At 38.5% G+C, this 19051-nt stretch overlaps 1 protein-coding gene across 2 annotated transcripts; it reads right to left on the bottom strand.

Annotated features, from left to right (window-relative positions):
* Positions 1–36: 36 nt before the first annotated feature.
* On the bottom strand, positions 37–18790 carry rufy3 (RUN and FYVE domain containing 3). 2 transcript variants are annotated; one of them, XM_063896898.1, is made up of 18 exons: positions 18236–18790; positions 13093–13266; positions 10617–10734; positions 9905–10006; positions 8887–9010; positions 7937–8001; positions 7328–7393; positions 7181–7250; positions 7006–7095; positions 5768–5851; positions 5135–5302; positions 4682–4779; positions 3535–3654; positions 3070–3196; positions 2903–2982; positions 2784–2814; positions 2446–2523; positions 37–1613 (listed from the first exon to the last, which is right to left on the bottom strand). In XM_063896898.1, the coding sequence occupies exons 1-18, from the start codon at positions 18495–18497 to the stop codon at positions 1470–1472; spliced, it is 2001 nt and encodes a 666-aa protein (XP_063752968.1). In that variant the 5' UTR covers positions 18498–18790; the 3' UTR covers positions 37–1469. The 2 variants fall into 2 exon arrangements, with proteins under 2 accessions (XP_063752968.1, XP_063752969.1); XM_063896899.1 differs by lacking the exon at positions 18236–18790 and adding an exon at positions 15520–16152.
* Positions 18791–19051: the final 261 nt, after the last annotated feature.

Raw genomic sequence — 19051 nt, forward strand, 5'->3', positions numbered from 1 at the left:
GGGCTAATACATTGAAATAATCCAGATACACACCAGTAACATTTAATAAAAGTTTATTGTTGATCTAACACGCATCTCCATCTCATGTGTTAAGAGCTTCAACAAAAACAATACCATGATTTACTGCACATAAAAACAGCTGTTGCAGCTATAAGCCCTATTCAGTACAGCCAGAGCCATGCTTTTTAAAAGTGCAGTAATATGTTTAGATGTCCAGAAAAAAACTTAAATTATCCAGAACAAAATAACCCAAACTGCCGCACTGTTTGAGATAAACCAGAGTCTTTAAGCAAATGTGTTAATGCCACTCCTAACTAAGACTGAACACAACAGTAAATACATATTTTACCAAGAATATTCAGCTTCGTAAACAGTGTGCCATCATGGGAAACACGATTATGCCTGTATGCTTAACATGAAGCTACAGCCACTAGCATGTTAGCTTAGCCTAGCATAAAGAATATCTGGCGCAGTGCTAAGGTTTGAGTTCCAACACAAACACATTCAACACAAAGTATTTACTGTCCCCAGGAAAAAAATATTCCCCCTTCCCCTTACAATAATGTGTAAACTTCATATGTTATTTTACAATCTTTAGAACAGAGCCTGTGCTAAGCTAAGCTAACTTGCTGCTGACTTCAGCTTCATATTGAATGTAGTCGTAACGACTTTGTCATTAACTCATTGCAAGACTGAGAATCAGTACACTGATCAAAATGTCAGCCTAATCCACTCTACAGTTTTAAAACAACAGTGTGATGAAGTCTTCATAACATGATGATCGGATAAGGAACAAGGTACAGACAAGCAGTTTGCCATTGTGATACAGCAGTAGGCCTATATCGTAAATATTTGTATTTTCTCTAGTCTTAAGTTAGGCATTACAGTTATGCAATTTTGTTATTGAATTGCCAACGTATGTATTATTCAATTTGTATTTTACAATTTGAGGGTGGATAATAAAGCTTTTGAAAGTCTTTCCGCAAATATTGAGACATTTGAAATACAATGTTACATATAGTATTCGGTCAAAAGTGTGAAAATTCCTACTTCATCTAATCCATTGGATCATGATGTGTACATGATTAACAGCGGTGCATGACAGTTGTGACAAACAAAAAAGTCCAGTATTTCTTTTTTTAAAACCTAATTATTTTTAATAAAATATTACAGTTGACCTTCTAAATCAATAATCCACTTAGTGGACATGTGCAGAGTCAGTTTTCATGCACGAGATGAGATGATTCAAGTTGTCTTTTTCTATACATAAAAACCTGCCTCCAAAACAGCTCTAACTGGCACATGTTTGGACATTAGAGTTCCGACCTCCCAAGGGACGCCATCAGATATTTCATAAGGTCTCAGGACACAAAGTCAAAAAGTGCATTGTTGCAGTGCCAGCTTTAAATTGAATGCCTCCGTTTCCATGTGTCCGAACATAGTGTCCTGTATTAAAATGCAGAGTTGTTTCAGGTTGGGGTTGAAGCATATTGTTGGAGCAACAGAGAGAAGCAGGCGGTACACACAGTCTCTGGGAGGATGGAGGAAGGTAACGGCAGCTCGTTGGACACACAGCTCTCACAGAAAACCCCGCTGCAGTTTTTACACTGCTTCTACACACACAAGAACAGGGTTATAACACACTGGGACAGGAAGTGAAGCATGCTGGCTGAATCTTCACCAAACAGTATTATTATTATTTCACATTTCAATAGTTATTATAGCACTTTGACTGTTCCCATTATTAAAGCATAACAAGATGCAGCACCTACATTGATCCCACTGAAGATTCCACACAAGGTATTTTTCTTCAGAGCAGTAACAGCTTTTTTGTAATTCTGTTTTCATGTTTGCAGTTAAGAAAGTTTCATAATGATGCCAAACTTTCTTTGTGGTTAATGTCAATATTATAAATGTTCGTCTAACTCAGAGCTGGTTCGACTAAAAGGTCAATGGAATGGAAACAAATCACTACAGTCATACTCATGGAAATAATTTGCAGATTATCCGGTTAAAAATCAGACCAGACTTTATATGAATGTCAGATATTGAGCCATGATTAAGTCCTACATGTGGACAAAAAATGCTTTGTTTAAGGCTTGTTTCTGGAAATGCCTTTTACTGTTCAGCATAATATGGTAAAGATAATAAAATGAGTTAATAAAGGGAAATTTGACTGATGCTTATTTGATTTAAAGTTCAACATGGAGTGCCATGTAATGTAATGACCAAGCGCAATTTGGTATAAAGAATCATTTATCTTAAAATCCCATTTGTGTAAACCTTGCATTTGATTTGATCATTGGTTGTCAGTTCCAGTAATGTTAGGGTAAAGACTGAGGCTGTGGGCTTTAATAAAACACCCTCTTCTGATTGAAAGTAGCATTAAATATTGTGAAATGCATTGTGAGACAGGAAGGTCAGAATAATATTCCGTTCTCGTACCTTTGTCTTCAGGAGGGAGTCCTCCTGTTCACACATCGTACAGATGCACGGCTGACTGATCTCCCCTAACGACTCTTCCTGCAGGAAATCAGTTTAAAATATGATCATTATTATTATTATTCATATGGTTAATTATAGACATTTTTTATTTATTGAATCGCTACTGGTTGACTGTTTCAGCTGTTACTACAGTTCTTGTTTGCATCTTTATGTTTCAAACTGCTTTAATTAAATACTTGGATTGATTTTTTCCTTTGTTTTTTGTCAGAAATTCATAAACAGATAATAAACTACAGTAACATAATTCAATATTTTATGTAGTGTGTGTCAGAACTTACCTGCTCATCCTCATGGTGTGACCTTGAGGACCTTAAAAAAGGACGTAAAATAATAAATAAAAATATTTCCTCAATTGTTTATGTTGTTTCTCAAAGCTGTAGTTGTTAAAAGGACCTACAAGCTGGAGCTCAGACTGCTTTTGTCCTCTGCTCCTGACTGCTCACTCTCCCTTTTGGCTGCTAGGGCTTCTGAGGGCCGCTGTTGGTACAATACACAGATATTATATACAGAACAAAGTGAAGACAGTCAAACGCAACTTTTACTTATCTGTAATCAGAGCTTTACTTTTGGTATGTTCTCTGGGAGTCTCCTCTCCCTCCGAGGAGCAGCGGGCTGGGCGGAAGCAGCGTCGCCATGGTGATGCTCGCTCCGCCGCTCCCGCTCTTTCCTCAGCTCAACCTCCAGATAACACCTGAAACCAAACAAGTGTAACACAGTGAAAATGAGTTAATATAAATAACATTTATAAGAATCTTGCTTTGTCTGAAGAAAACAGAGCAATAAAACATCCACATGCAGCATTTTTAAAGTCACCTTTTATTAGTTTATTTCCAAGAAGCTCTCTCACACTACATAAAATTGGTTATACAACTACAAGGTCAGAGAAATTAAACAATTAACTGCAAATATTAATAAAACAAGTTTTTACAAAATTACAAAATAAAAAATATATATTTATGTGAAAATAAATCTAAATAAAATAAAATATAATATAATATTAATAGGATAAATAACTGTGAAAACATGTACCTGTTCTTCCTCAGCAGCTCCACCTCCACCTGCAGACTCTCGATTTTGTCCCCAAACTCCTGTTTGAAGAGCCGATTGGCCTCTACAGCCAGAGCCTTCTCTCTCTCAGCCTGTTTGCATCTGGTTAGGGGAGGGGGTGTTACACAAACTCATGGTAAAATGAAAACTTGACGAAAAGAAACATGGTTGGAACTTAAATAAATGAAAAAACACAAAGAAATGGAGTACACTGAAAGAAAAGGGAGACTTTGGCCAAGGAAGATGAAGCAGGCTGTGTTTGTTTATTGTTTTATTAGCCTAATGATTACTACAGTTTACACCAATGTTATGCGCACATACAATTCAAAATTAATAAATTAATTTTGCCATTTTCTTTTTTCATCTTACCCTTATCCTGGCCCTAATACATTTGAATTTGGATCACCAAATGACAGCATGTGACACCAGCCCATAAACATCAGTTCCATCTCTGTGGGTTGGACCTATTCTTATTCTTTGGAGTAACATTACTGAAAGTCAACTACCTCCAAAATATCTGGGCTCTGTTCATTCGGACTTCAGTCCTTGAAATCTTTAAAAACTTTTCACAGTGAACTTCCAACACCAAGCCATCTACTCGTCTTTTGCCAAAAAAGCTTCAATGCGTTATTTTAAAGAAATGTTTACCAAACAGAAGTATAAGTCTGATGTGGATAACATCTGAACACAAGGATTTAGGGACGCTAAATAGATCCATTCTGTCCACACTACTCGAAGCGGATGCTGGAGAGCCACTGCAGGAGGTTGTGGGAAAATGGTTTTATTTTCAACAACAAAGGAGCATGGTACAGAAAAGAGATAACATCCTAGTTTGGTTATTTCTATATTAGGCAGCGGTCGTATGTTTGTATTCAGATTTATGAAAGCGGGGAGCTACTGCTGCAGCAGCTTCCCCGCTGCTGAGTTCAGGTTCCTAGCCTGCTTCACCAAATGCTTCTCACTGATGATTCAAATAAATAATGAGAATGAAAAAATTAATGAAAGTGGAGGGAGGAGAATGACAAAAAAGGACAATAAGATGTTTTCGTAAGTGATTCCGTGAAGAAAAAACAATGTACTGTAATAATAATTTAAAAGGCAGTCGTGGCTTTGGAGAAGCTGTCCTCACCTGGTCTCCATCTGTTTGACAGTGCCTGACATCTGGTTTATCTTCTCCTCCAGGCGAGCGATGGCTTCACTCTTCTGTTTAGAGCCGGCGTCTGCACTCTGAGGAAGATGAGGGAAACGATTCATTATTATGTCTCCTTAACACAAAACCTTGGAGAGTTTGGTGCTTATTTATTATTTCAATTATTTGTCTGCAAAGCATTATCCTTTATCCAGTTTTAATTCAGTTCAGATTCAGATTCTCAACTGCAACAGCGCTGTGTGGGGTGATGTTTTAAAACCTTTTTTTTTTTATCATAGACTATGATAGATTACAGTTTGAGCCACAGCTAGTGTCATCAGCTCCAAAGATTTTAAAATATAATCAGATTTATTAGTTAAAAGATGAAGACATTGGATGTATAGTTACCTACAATTCCCAGGTGAAATGTAAGGATGGGAAGAACAGACTGACCTGTGACTTGTGGCTAAGCTGTTGGTTGATGACGCGGAGGTCCTCCAGCTGCTGTCGGAGCTCCACCAGAGCGTCCTGCTTTTCACAGACGTCTTTCTCCAGCATCTTCATGGACAGCTCCATCTCCTGCTTCATCCCGATCTGCACCTCCAGCTCCTTCTCCACATCCTGCACACACACCTAACTTCAGATGCACACCTCACAAAAGCAGGCTGATATTTCCTCTGCATAGGGATTCTATTCAAGTTAAGATAACATGCAATGTTATAGCATATCAGAAATCCTGTTGTTTCCCGCAGCGGGGACATTTAAGGCGCTACAGCAGCAAAAGTACACAGAAAAAGAGTAGATTTGAACATTAAATAGAAAAGAAACACAGGTTATCTAGAAAATATAAACAAATAAGCAAAAGCAAGATCACAGGAAAAAAATTGTGAAAAGCCAGATTTGAACACGTAACTGAATAAAGAAAAGCAGTATTGTTTAGAAGTTGTAATGAAATAAAGCAACATTTGCACATAAATGTATATATTTCATATCTATATTTATTCATTTTATAGATACTCTCAGTATGTCATAACAATATAGACATCTAACATGAGTAGAGAAGCTTTGAGTAGAGCCTGCACGCACCAATCGAAGCAACGTTTCTTCTTTGAGCTGCTTGCGCGTTTCACCCAGCACTTGTCCGTCTGGTGCCGACTCGCTCTTTGATGCCTGAAAAGAAGTGACAAAGGTTTTTAGTTTTTTTTATGTTTATTGCAGGAATATGTACATTTAAAGCCGACCATGTGATACCTTTGTTATTTTTAGCTACCAATCACCACCATTCAAAACAGCAGCAGAGCAATATGGCTAAAACAAAGTCTGTCCTATATCAACCACCACAATGTGACAGTAATGGGATAAATCACGTGTATGTTTTTAATACAGAGGGCTTGTAATCAATTATATAAATCACCTCCATCGTTTTCTCAATTAATAACAAGGATACAATCGTAATAAAGTTTATTTAAATATATGCTAAAGTTGAGATATTTTTCTGTTTTAAAAGAGGAATCATTGAAACCCCTAATTAGTTCTTAGTTTACTAAATCTGGGATACAATTAGTGAAGTTTACTAAAACTGATTATAACATTTAAAAAGCAGGATCATAAGATTTAACAGCAGAAGAAGAATTACCGTGCTACCTTTAGATAGGAAACTACATATTATATAACTGAAACACATTGGACATCTTTTCCTGTGTGAAAATAACTGTATATCCTCCTTAAAAAATAGAATATTATTCTTTTTTGACATGGCTTAGTTGAATCCTTGATTCTAATTGTATAACTTGGACATTTCAAAGGTTGGTAATACTCACAATAATTTTTTTAATCATTTAAAATCAATGTCTGTAGTGCTACTGTTTTATGCTTTTATCTATTGTATTGTCTTCATTTATTTTACTATTAAAAAATAATCATTTCATTATATTGTTTGATGATATTAAACCGTGTTGCTTTCTTTGCACTTATAAGAAAAAATGACTGCAGTTCATTTTAATAATCATGAGTCTTGTGACCTCAAACCAGGTGCCAACGAGTCACATGTGGGACAACAACTATTTTTGTGCGGGACAATGCAGGACATGTTACTGCAATTAAAACAGATAGATTAGATTTTGATAATTAACCCTGAAGTTACATCGCTAACCCAAAATCCTGCTTCATAGTACAGGCCTCTGGTTACCCTGCTGCAAACATATTTTTGAGTTCACCATGTCTGGATTGCAATTGAGGTAAACATTTTTAGAGTATGGATAAAATGATCATATCGTAGTGTTTTATCTCCATATTCCAAACAATTCAGTGTTTGATGTGCTCACCTTCCTGGACTCCAGCTGATATGAGCTCTCCTCCTTCACTCTCTCAACGTCTTCTTGTAAAGTGATGATCCTGTTATTTGCCACGGCGAGCTGAGGAGACAAAAGTCAAGGAACCCTTCTGTAAACAACAACAAAATAGCTGCTGTATTTTAGCTCAGCTGAGCATGACTCTCACCTCTTCTGTTAGCTTTGTGTTAGACTTCTCCAGAGCATCCACCTTGGCCTGGAGGTTATTTACTGATGCACTATAAACAGAAGACACATCACGTCAGCCTGGAGCTCAACAAGCTGCCGGAAAAGGTGAAGAGAGAACCGGACAAACCTTAAATGTCTGTTCAGCTCCTCCACATAATTCTTCTGGTCAAGAATGGCTGTGATCTGACCGTCACTGAAGAGGTAGGAATGATTGTTTTGGTCAGTTTTCATTGAATCATGCAAAAATGTGTAATTACATTTTCAAGAAATAACTTTTAAGTTGTAACAAGATCAGATTTTCCAATCTTAACATTTTAGTAAATAGAAATATATTCAGACAAAGTAAAAGATGAAATGACAACATTAAGACATTTCAAACGTGCTGATCATGTTTTGTGGACCAAATAATACAAATCTGGAAAATTATTGGCATATGAATCAATAAATGCTTTAATATTGGTGCTGATGTAATTACTTTGGTTCTTTATCAATACTTTAATGTATTTACTCAAAAATAAGCAAAGACTACAAACAAGTAATTAAACGGTGCCTTGGAGTAAACATTATTTGACCTATTTTGCCTCAAAAAGTGCCCAAATTATTGACACCAATGAGCATAGAGAACATTTAACTGGAGTTTCAAACTATAGCAGAATTTCATAGATCACCTAAAACATCATCGTAAAACGCTAACATATAACTACAGACGCTGATACAGTTAGAAATGAGAACTCACCCCTCTGCACTCTTACTGCTGTGTCCTCCATCTTTGAGGTACATTGAGAAATCAATCACCCCGACCTGCAGAAGTAATTCGGTACGAAACAGATAATCAACGACAACTGAAGCAACACTGCAGCTCTAATGCAATAAATGCAGGAATAACATGACTACTTCTGGAAGAGCTTTACTAATGTGCGCACTAACAGTTTTTGTCCTGGTTTAAATGTATTCAGGTTATCTAAATATTCCAGGAGTCAATTAACAGGAGCTTTATGAGTGGAGAAGTTTCGATTTTGTCACACTTGGAGTAACTCTTGTTTACTAAACTGATGGCAAGCTGTCAATATGTCTATCCTCCCAATAACTCTGCCTTTATTCCCAAATTGCCGGCTGATGAAGAGTGAAGAAAGAGGTGCCGTCTTAACTTTGGATGAATGCAGGTTTATTTTGCTGACTAATTAAGAGTCACAGTTTTTACAGTCCTTCAAGTCAATTTTGGAGATGTTTTTAAAAATAATTTAAAAGTTTTAAGGGTAAAACATGTTGAATTAACAGTTCTTTGTGTGATAGAAGTTTATTTTATGGTTTAAACATGCATATGAAGCATTATCTAATCCTAACATTTAGTGAATTCAACACAAAAAATCTACACTTAAAGACAAACTGGTAATTCAATGCGCCTACATTAAAATCCTACAAAGTCATACCAGTAATTTATTTGAAAAAAGAAAAGCCACATTTTAAAAGGTAAGGAATTAAACTAATGTACACTGTTCTATCTGCTGATGTGTTTATTCAGGGCATTTCAGCCTGAAAACATGATGCAGTATGTTCTGTTATCTCAGATAACCTACAGAAACACTGTGTAAGAACCTTGAGGTATTGCTTTTTTTCTGTAACCACTAGTTCTGTATGTCCCTGTGTTACTGCGGCTCTGCGTGTTGGTGGGAATGGAAGTGTTACCTGAGAGTCCAAGTCCTCTCCCTTCATACACAGATTAGCGTCAATGACATTAAGTCCAACGAGCAGCCCAGCGATGACAGCTCCTTCCTCCTCCATCATCAAGGCATTGGCTTCATAAAATTCACTATAAAGTAGAGTGAGAAATACTGTCACTGACAAGAAAAAGGCTTTATGTTCCAGCATGTTTAAATTTGTTTGGTTTTCTGCAATACTTGATTGATTGCACATTATAGACTGATTTTTGTAGTGTGGAGCAATGCGATGCTATTCCAGCCTACAAAAAAACATCATCCATGAACCACTGTGAGGGTCTGATGAAAGACTCTATAGAATGGTGCAGGAATGAGTCCAAAACCGGGAAATTAGTCAGCATTTGAGCTATTCCGGGTTCCCTTGTCCTGAAGTCAATGGTCTTTTTTTGGTGAAATGCCTTTCATTAGGTCTTATTTAATACAAGCTTACAAGATATTCACGTTTTGTTCTATTACATGGAACACGACAGTATAAAACCCAACCTGTGAACGTTGGAAGCTTTTTTGTGTCTTTAAAACAGCAGTTGCTTACAACTGACCCATGGACCACCATGTAGCTCATACAGTATATACCGTTATGTTAGCTATATACTTCTACCGATTGGTTTCACGCTTGATTAGAAAAGTTGTGGTAAAAGTGGATATTTTTCCTGCAATATTCCCAAATGAATGAATATGAAAAATTCCATTACTTTTTGTCCAGGAACCCTCTGCAATGCTACATTCTGGGTCGGCCTACAAAAATACGTCAATGCATCACTCTACTCATGCTGCATTATGGGGAATGTAGGACCCAGTGTTTTGGGGTACTTCAACCAGCAACAGGGAGACAAAGAGTCAGCCTCTCTGATATTTACCACAAACAAGGAAGGTATGTGCGAATTACTTTCATTAGGTGAATGAAACACAAAACATTTTATTTCTTATCCTTACTTCTAAACTGTTATTCCGGGTGCAAGTGGGCCTCAGCCCTGTATGACCCTCACCTGAGCAGGTCCTTTCTGTTGATGATGGTCTTCATGTAGTCAGAGAGTTTCTTCTGCATCAAGGCCAATCGCAACCAGGCACGCCCTCGTCCTAGAGGAGTTCTGGAATAAAAAATCGGGTCACCAGCACATAGAAACTGCCGGATGCTAACTTGCATATGTTGAGTAATTTGCACAATTAGCACAAGTTGCCTTAATTAGCACTATAGCCTTTGTAAACAATAGTCAAATTGGCTGACCATTTTGGGGGTAATTGAGGATATTGAATCCATTTCTGACATGTTCAGGATAAAAAAACTGCAGTTTTAACCAGAAGGTGGCCATATTTGTAGTCTCGTTGGACAGATTTTGACCAACATGAGTGGTGTTGCTACCATTGGATATAGAGAGCACAAAAATAAAATGATTGCCTCTCCTGTGGAACATTTTCTTTCAAATAAATAAGCAATCTGTCCAATCCAAATTATCCAGAGTCCCCTAAATCGTCAAAATCAACCCAAACGTATCCAAAAGCAGTCCACCGGGAGAACAAATATGGACATTTCCTGGTTGAAACTGCCCTTTTTGTTCCAGAATATGTCAGAAATTGACAAAAAACCTGTACTATAAATTTCGAACATAAAACTTTGGTGTACGCAAAACAGGACTCTATTAGCTGGCAACTACCACAAATCTGTCAGCCGTCTTTAGGTAATTGATGTAACAAACTCACTTGAGGCCAGGCAGGTCTTTCACACTGGCAGTGATTTCTCCTGCCTCGGGCGTCAGCTTCTCCACCAGCTCCAACGCCCCCCAGAACGACTTGTTCTGCCCCAGGAAGGTCTTCTTGGCTGAGGAGTGAGACAGTGAATGTTAAGCCTTTGTTTTTGAGGAATTTGGTTCACTGAGTCATCATACTCAGGAACAGAAACTAACTGGGCATAATCTCTTAACTGAAGTGTACGCAGACAACTAAAATCTACTCTCTGATGCAGAGCATTTCATCAGCAAATGTGTCGTTTTAATCCCTTTTAAGTCGTACAATATTGAAGATAGATGTTATTTAGATGTCTAAGAGGCTTAAACTTAATGTCTGAGGAATGGGTATACATGCAGGAGGTAGTAGAGTTATTATATTGTTAACATTTCTTTGTAATGACACACATAGTATATTAACCCTAACTAAGATAATATATTTATGAAGAATATTTTATACAGTACCCACAGTGGGCAAGACCTCCAATGTCCATGCAGTTACATTTAAACACTTTTTTTAACGCCAGCTTGAAAGAAATTTAAAAACAACCTTAAGCAAATGTTTTCCACTTTTCCAAAATGCATTATGGTGATGCTAGAAGATTAGGTGAAATGATTTTAAGAAGTAGATGTAATTCATTATTTATTATATGTAACTTCAGAAAAAAACAATTCATAAAATCCTACTTCCCATGACTTAGATTGATTCTATTATCTTTAGATTAATTAATTAATTAAAGACTTTTAATGCTCCGTAAGAACCTTGTTTAAAGACATTTTCACGTTTTTATCATAAATTCATTAAAAAAAGGACACATTTGTCTCTCTGGTCCATCTGAGCTTTGTTGTTTTTAGTTGTTTTGGAGCTCTTAAAATGTATCATTAAAACAACATAATTAGTAGAACTGTATAACGGAGTGTTACCAAAAATATATTTTAAAAGTAACATTGATAGTGCACTGTAAAAATCACTTTTAAAATACTTTATTTAACAAGGGACGATGCACATTAATCGACATGAGCTCTTGACATTTGACATCCTATGTAAGGAGTTTTAAACTTACTGTTTTCAAAAATCAGTACATTTGGTGTTGCACATTGTACTGTGCGATGATAATAATGGGAGTCAAATTACTCCAAAATTAAGCACTGCAATACACTTGTATTTATGTGAACTCATTCTATGAGGAAAAAGTGTTTGTGCGCCATTTGATGAAAGAATTGCTGACTAATGCCACTTTCCCACCAACCCGGAGCCGGAGCTGGAGCCGATAAAGATCTGGCTTTTCATGTTTCCATGGCAGCGGCGCTGGCTTTAAGCACCGAAAAACCGGATCTTTTTGGCCCAACTTTGGCTGCCCGGCAAAATTCAAGATCCAATACGAACCAATACGTCACGCTTACTTCGGAGGGGAGAGATTAACCTGAGAAATAACAGTTCATGGCGAGTACAGCGAGTACAAGTTGTAACAAGCCGTAGCGCTGAGCAAAGTGACTACAACACGACCACACACTTTATAAAGTCAGGCAGCACTAACCAGGCTCAGTGTGATGCTGTTTATTTTTACTGTACTTTAATCACCATCCGTTCACTGTTATTGATCATTGGGAACAGCAGGCAGACGTGCTCCTGTTGTTTTGTATTATTGCAGCTATCGGATGGAATCAGTACACGGGCTACAAAGGTTGCCATCAGAAGTAAAATCATAACGAAAACTGAGGCGGTAAAATCTACCTGTAGAAAACGGCTTATGCCACAATATGATAGCAGAGTAGTGAAGACAGTCAGAGTAGTGAAGACAGTCAGAGTAGTGAAGACAGTCAGAGTAGTGAAGACAGTCAGAGTAATGAAGACAGTCAGAGTAGTGAAGACAGTCAGAGTAGTGAAGACAGTCAGAGTAGTGAAGACAGTCAGAGTAGTGAAGACAGTCAGAGTAGTGAAGACAGTCAGAGTAATGAAGACAGTCAGAGTAGTGAAGACAGTCAGAGTAATGAAGACAGTCAGAGTAGCGAAGACAGTCAGAGTAATGAAGACAGTCAGAGTAATGAAGATAGTCAGAGTAGCCTCGCTTGCTATGCTAACATCACCTGTGTAATGCCAGAGACACTTTCATAACAGCGTTTTGATGCCAAACAGCGTCAGTTCAGACTGAAACACATTCAGTTTTGGGGAGGGTGCATCAGCTGCTCGTGTGACAGTCAGACAGTGAATATGAATCAGTCATAAGAGGGGACGTAAACGGTTACATCATGATGCAAACGATGACGCAATGACACAGCTCCACTTGAGCTCCACTCGGCCTCTGAGCGGTGGAAATACAAGGGGTGCTACAGGCTAGAACCAAAAAAGCGCCAGAAAAGCAAAAGATCGGATCTTGAACCGGATCCGGTTTGGTGGAAAAGGGGCATAAGTTTGGAGGTGCTAAAGGAGACCATGTGTGAAGTGTGCTTACTTTTCAACCCATGTTTCAGACAGTGCTCCATGACCACGAAGAACTGCTGAAGAGGCGCATAGTCGGAGTCCAGTGTGCGTCCGAGGTTGAGAGCAGACTCGATCAGGCCCTTGATGCTCAGCTTGGCCATGTTCATCAGGTTAAGCCTTTCGATTGCAATGGGATCCTTAGGATCTAACAGAAGGAAAAAAAGAGAAGAGGGCCATCAGAGAAATCCTTGTTATGAAACATGTGGTTTAACAGGTGGAGGTAAATTTAGTAAGCACCGTCAGGGGACAAGATCCAATGTTTTCCAGGAAGAATTGTAGTGTCATGAAGTACATGAGGAAGATGACTAAACAAATGCACTTATGCTGCAAAGATGGACAAGATTAAAACGTAAAACTGACCTAATAAAGCATTACCCTTCATCTAATTATTAATATAAACGGTGAATAGCTTTGAAAAAGAGAATGATCCATCTACACGTCTGTTCCTAGTCCTTCATTTATGTAAGTAGATATCCAGTCACTGAGAAGCTTTTAGTAGAGGAGTTCTACTAGGTTGTGTTCTCCTTCAGCATTTGTTTACATTTAACACAACATCCAGATTACTGATCTGTAGTTTGCATATGGACTAGTGGATTAGAAACTGTAACAGACCTAAACAGTTTCATAAAAAATCCATTAGTGCTGCCGTAAAGTTGTTGTCGCAGTTACAGATTTGTTTTCCTTAGCGGAAGAAATATGATAATTTTTGAGTCAATAAAATCAAATGAATTCAATTAATATTGGGAGTCGAGTCATTAGTTTGTTTAGTATCTGGCCGTGTAATAAGTGGGATAATGTGCAGCGAGTTGGTCATTATGGGGAAAAGAACACCCTTCAGGCTGATCAAGGTTATATAGCATGAAAGTATAGACTTCCAAAACAAAATGACAGATAATGGAGAATAGTCCTAACTAAGGATAGGCCTATGTGGGACTCTATCGTGACATATCTATCGTGGTAAGGGTTATTTGAATGGTAATCGATGAATCGGCATTATTTTGGCCATGGTAATTAGGACATTCAACTTCTGCATTTAATGAACACAAAAATGTTGGTTTGTTATTGCAAACATTTGATAAATCTGAACCAGCAGTATCAGTTTAATAGCTCAGATCGGATTTTAAAAGCTTTTACTCGTGCAATAATTACAAAAAAAGTTAAATGGAAAGTAGACGTGGATTTATTGCAATAATTAAAAATGATCAATACCAGCTAGAATGAAATGACTCTGAAGTTCTAGATTTTAAGATACACATGGACAATTAAATATCAAGCATCCCTGATAATAAACACATTGATCAGACTCCAACATAAGAGATTTAGATTTAGTTTAAAGTAGCATGGCAGAACAAATGTTTCTGTCTTCTATGAAATGTCCTGTCACGTCATGGCAGTAGAGCAGGTTTTAAGTGCTGCAGTGTCAAATTTGCTAACCAGCTGGAGAAACAGTGTGAGCTGCCTCCCTTCCTCAGGAAAACAGTGGACCTGCCTGCTCTGTGCTGAGAGAAGGCGTGGCCACAGATGAGAAAGAGGAAGGCCATTGCTGTACAGCAGATACTCTGCTCCAATCCAATTAAACCATGAAACTATAGTAAATACTGCCACATGATTCATGCAAAATACAGATGCAACACAAGTCGATAAACAGAAAGATAATCACCAACATCAGAGAAGTGATTTATGCAAAAAATGGCGGAAAAATATGTTTTCAACCTAGAAATTATTGCGATTTCCTGGGTTTCTCTGTTTTATATCACATTAAACTGAATGTCTTTGGGTTTTGGACAGAATACATTTAAAGATATCACCTTGGAGTGTCAGAAACTCGGATGGACATTTTTCACAATTATTTTCTAAATGTTTGTAGACCAAAGGATCAATCGAGATAATAATAAGCAACCTTATTAATTATGAAAATAACGGCATATTCAAAACAAGTTACTTAATCACTGTCAAGTTAAATATCTGGATTCAGTTGCATCCTGTTTTGTTTAGTCTCAGTGAGGGTAAAAAACATCACCAAGGCGCAAACCTATTCCTGATGTGTGTTATAGTGAAATTGAGGAAAACAGAAACCAAATATTATCCATCATCGCCATCTATTTGATTTCCTGCAATCTAATTTGATCAAACGTCAAAACAAGTGGCACTTCCTGGTTGTTTTGTTGCCCGGCCCTGTTTTATTTACAAGTGGCATCATCCTGCTGTGTGGCTCTCAGACTCTCAGCCATCAAAGCCTGACAGCCATCGTGACACAGCTCAAACGGGACACATTAGCACAGTTCACTGGATGAAACGTGTTGCGTCTGGGGACCTTGTGCAACCACCACGCCCAAAACAGAGATCCCACTGTGCCCTGCAGCCCTCCTCAGGACCTTGAGCTAATCTGTCACATTACCTTCATGGGCCGGCTCTGGGTCTGGCGTCAGGGAGATGTCGTTGAGCTCTCGAAGGCAGAGCCATTCGCCGTCGACAGACACGCGAAAGTTGCACAGATAAATGGTCTCTCGGGCGGCCTGGGTGATCTTGTCGGTGGTGGGAGTGGGGGTTTCGCTCTGAGGCGTCAGATCAGACATGATGACTCAGCTGATGCAAAACCAACACCACTGAGTGGAAAAAAAGGTGCTTTTGTTCCAAAAACAAGTCCCCCCAAATAACAGGTCAGAGGCAAGAGGAAATGAGAGAGGATGACAAAAGCATCAAAGCAGGGAGCAGAAAAAGGAAGTCTTAGGAAGGCCTGCAGCAGCTCTCAGCAGGTGTCTGAAAGGGTGCTGCTTTCTTTTCCTCCTCTTTATGCCTGTATCCTCCTCCCCTCCTGGTTACAACTGAGTGGAATACGCTGTTGTCTTGAGAGAGGCTGCCCTTCCCTCTCCTCCTCCACCCACCTCCTCCTGCACCTCTTGTTATTCTTTTGTACAGACTGGGGGTTTTAAAATGCAAGAGAGCACAGTGCCGAAAATCACAGCCCTCCTCCGGTCAGCTTAGCACCGGTTCACTGTGATTGGACTGCCTGTGCACCGCAGTGAATACACTGGGTGGGTGTCGACCAAGATGGCTGACAGCAGAGCTGGGTACAGCAGCACATTGTCACGTGAGCAGATGGTGCATGCGTAAAAAAAAAAAAGGAGGGGGGGGGGTCCCTAGAGTAGTCAATGTCTAATGATGCAGCATTGAGGACTCAGCTGTCTCTCAGGCATCAACAGTGTCCCCTGAACTGGGATAGAGGCAGGTTATTTGACCATATGATTATTCAACTGCTCGCAGCAGGACAGCCAAAGCAGTGAGCAAATATAAGGCCAATTATCCAGAAAAAATGGCCATCATGACATTGTTAAAAAACCAAGTGAGTTCTTGGAAAGTCAGAAAAGTAAGATCTGGATTTTTAGTACAGTTTACACATGCCAGGTGCAGGTTGATCTAATTAAAAAGTAAAGCATTTGTGTTGAGAATGGGAATCAATAAATGGATGACAAATTTCAATACAAAACATTACAACATTTTTAATTGTGGTCAAAATGATCATTTTGGGATTGACTGTTTTCTTCACAGTTACTACTGTCAGGTTCATTAAGAAATCAAAGCACCTCTGAGTGCTGAACAGCCTAAAGAACCAGGAAAAGTTGCAAACCACTTATTATATAAGTGTTTTAAAAAAGGATGTATAAAAAAGGTATTTTTATGGCTTATCAGCAGGAGCAGATTTGTTTTCTTACTTGGCACTATGGCAGGTCATTGACATTTTTAAATCGACACTCAATGTTTTTGTCTGCCACTATTTAAATCTATGCAGAACAAATTGGAACACCACTGCATCAACGGTCATTGGACAGAATAAAACAGCAATAATTAACGGTACTTTAAAAAAAAAAGTTTTACATAGACATCCTTGCTGGCAACTTACCTGGAATTCAAACAACACATATATTCTGAACAACTGTTATTTAAGAAAATAAAAACATATATTTTGTATGTTGCCAAATAACTTAGCAAAGTACCAAACTCCCTCCCAGTAAAATAAATAATGCCAAAAGGACAACATTAGAAAAGAGCAAAGAATAGGCCAAAACAGACTTAGATTTGTGTTTCTTAACCAAAGACCAAGTGACTAGTTTAAGTTGACTTAGAAGAAGCAGTCCTAGTTTGATCCAAATTCCACACAGTAGTTAGTTTCATATTGCAATATGTCCTGATTTATGATAATCTTAGTTGACTAACAACCTTTTTTTAATTTATTGATGGTTTATTTAATCTATCATTTAATTTAATCAATAAATACGAATAACTGAGTATCACTAAAAAGATTAATGCAACATCACAACCTTAAATCTGGTTTACTAATGATTTGACCATAACACCCTTTGAAGTTAGTCATTCAGCATTTAAGAATGACTAATTGAATCAAGAAATCTTAGTCGAATAAGACGAAAACAACCAATTACTAGACTAATCTACTTGAATGGTGAAGCCTTAGCAATATCAAGGTGTAACGCTGACAGTCAGCAACAGACAGACAGGCTGCTCACATTATTGACCTCCTTACAAAAGAGTGTTTCAACTAGATACACAATTATGTTATGATGATGCAACATTGAAAGCAATTACGTTACTCTATCAAGATGTGTTTTCTGTTCCTGCCATAATATGTGGTTGGGTGAGGTGAATTGTGGGAGATTTAATCACAGACAGCAAGCTAATGTGTCACTAATCCACCGTTAAATGTAAACCATAGCAGCCAGTGGCGTTGAGAAGCATTTTACCATGTGAAGACTCACAGACTTTGACACACAGGGCGTTCATCAGAGGATCACATGCAACCGAATGAAGTTTACAGTAGATATATTTACTAATTGATACACCACTAAGCTTTCCTTTTCGCAAACGTATTGGAGGATTACTTTTAACTGAAAAGCCAGTTTGTATTATGCATCATCTCCCTAACATTAGCTATTATCAGTTTTATAAATCCTACCGAGCTAGTAAGTCGTTTGTTTAGTTACAGTCAAAAGTTAGCAAACAAGCTAGCACGGCTAACAGCAGGTACAGTTGTTATTGTTAGTACATTGCGGAGGCTACTGTTAACCAGCTGGACTATTTTAAAGTTCACAAGCACTTACTTCTGCGCTTTGACTCGATTCTCTCAATCCTGAAGTCATACTTTCGAAGCGGGGAGGGTGACACAGACTCAACCTTCCCAAATGTCACGTTAGAGGAGTTCAACGCCTCCTTGAAGTATATCACCGAAGTCGGAGAGAGGGTCTCATCTGGACTATCAACGTGTCCGTTTCCATCTGAGGAATTCTGTCTCCCAGAACTTTCCAAAACCTCCGAAAACGACTGCAGAGGTGGATGTCCCGGAGACACATCCTGCTCAGCCATCCTCTCTCCGGTTAAATCCCCTTCATGTGACCAGGGAGTGTGCTGTCGGTCAGTGGTCAGCCAGCTAGCAGCGATTAGCGGCCATGCACCTCCGTTTTTAGCGAAGTAAAACAATCGATAGGCCGGTTAGTTTACCCCTTTTCCCTAGTAATCACTACGCCTTTCGTGCTGTCCTCCACAACCTCCACCTGACCCGGAAATAGCTATGCGTGAGCATTTTGATCAAATCTGTTTCTAATTTCGCGAGAGTTTGCGCGCTGTGTCAGCATTCCAGCAATCCGTTCACATGACCAGAGATTGTTCATATGAGAGAAGAGGGCTCACTCGCAGAAGACCCATGACTGAAGGCCTGCATGCTCCCACGATTCATTGCAACACCAGCCGGAGCTCTTGTGCCTCTTCTATTTCTAAGACTCTCTGATGAAGTTTTTGTTTTCTGTGTTATACGGCCACATACATGTTCTTTTTCATTAATGAGTGCGTATTTATAATAGCAACGATTCATACATTTGGTTTTAAAATGACATGGTTAATATTACACACTTCTAGTAGTT

This window comes from Eleginops maclovinus, chromosome 12 (assembly GCF_036324505.1).
Source record: "Eleginops maclovinus isolate JMC-PN-2008 ecotype Puerto Natales chromosome 12, JC_Emac_rtc_rv5, whole genome shotgun sequence".
NCBI lineage: Eukaryota > Metazoa > Chordata > Actinopteri > Perciformes > Eleginopidae > Eleginops > Eleginops maclovinus.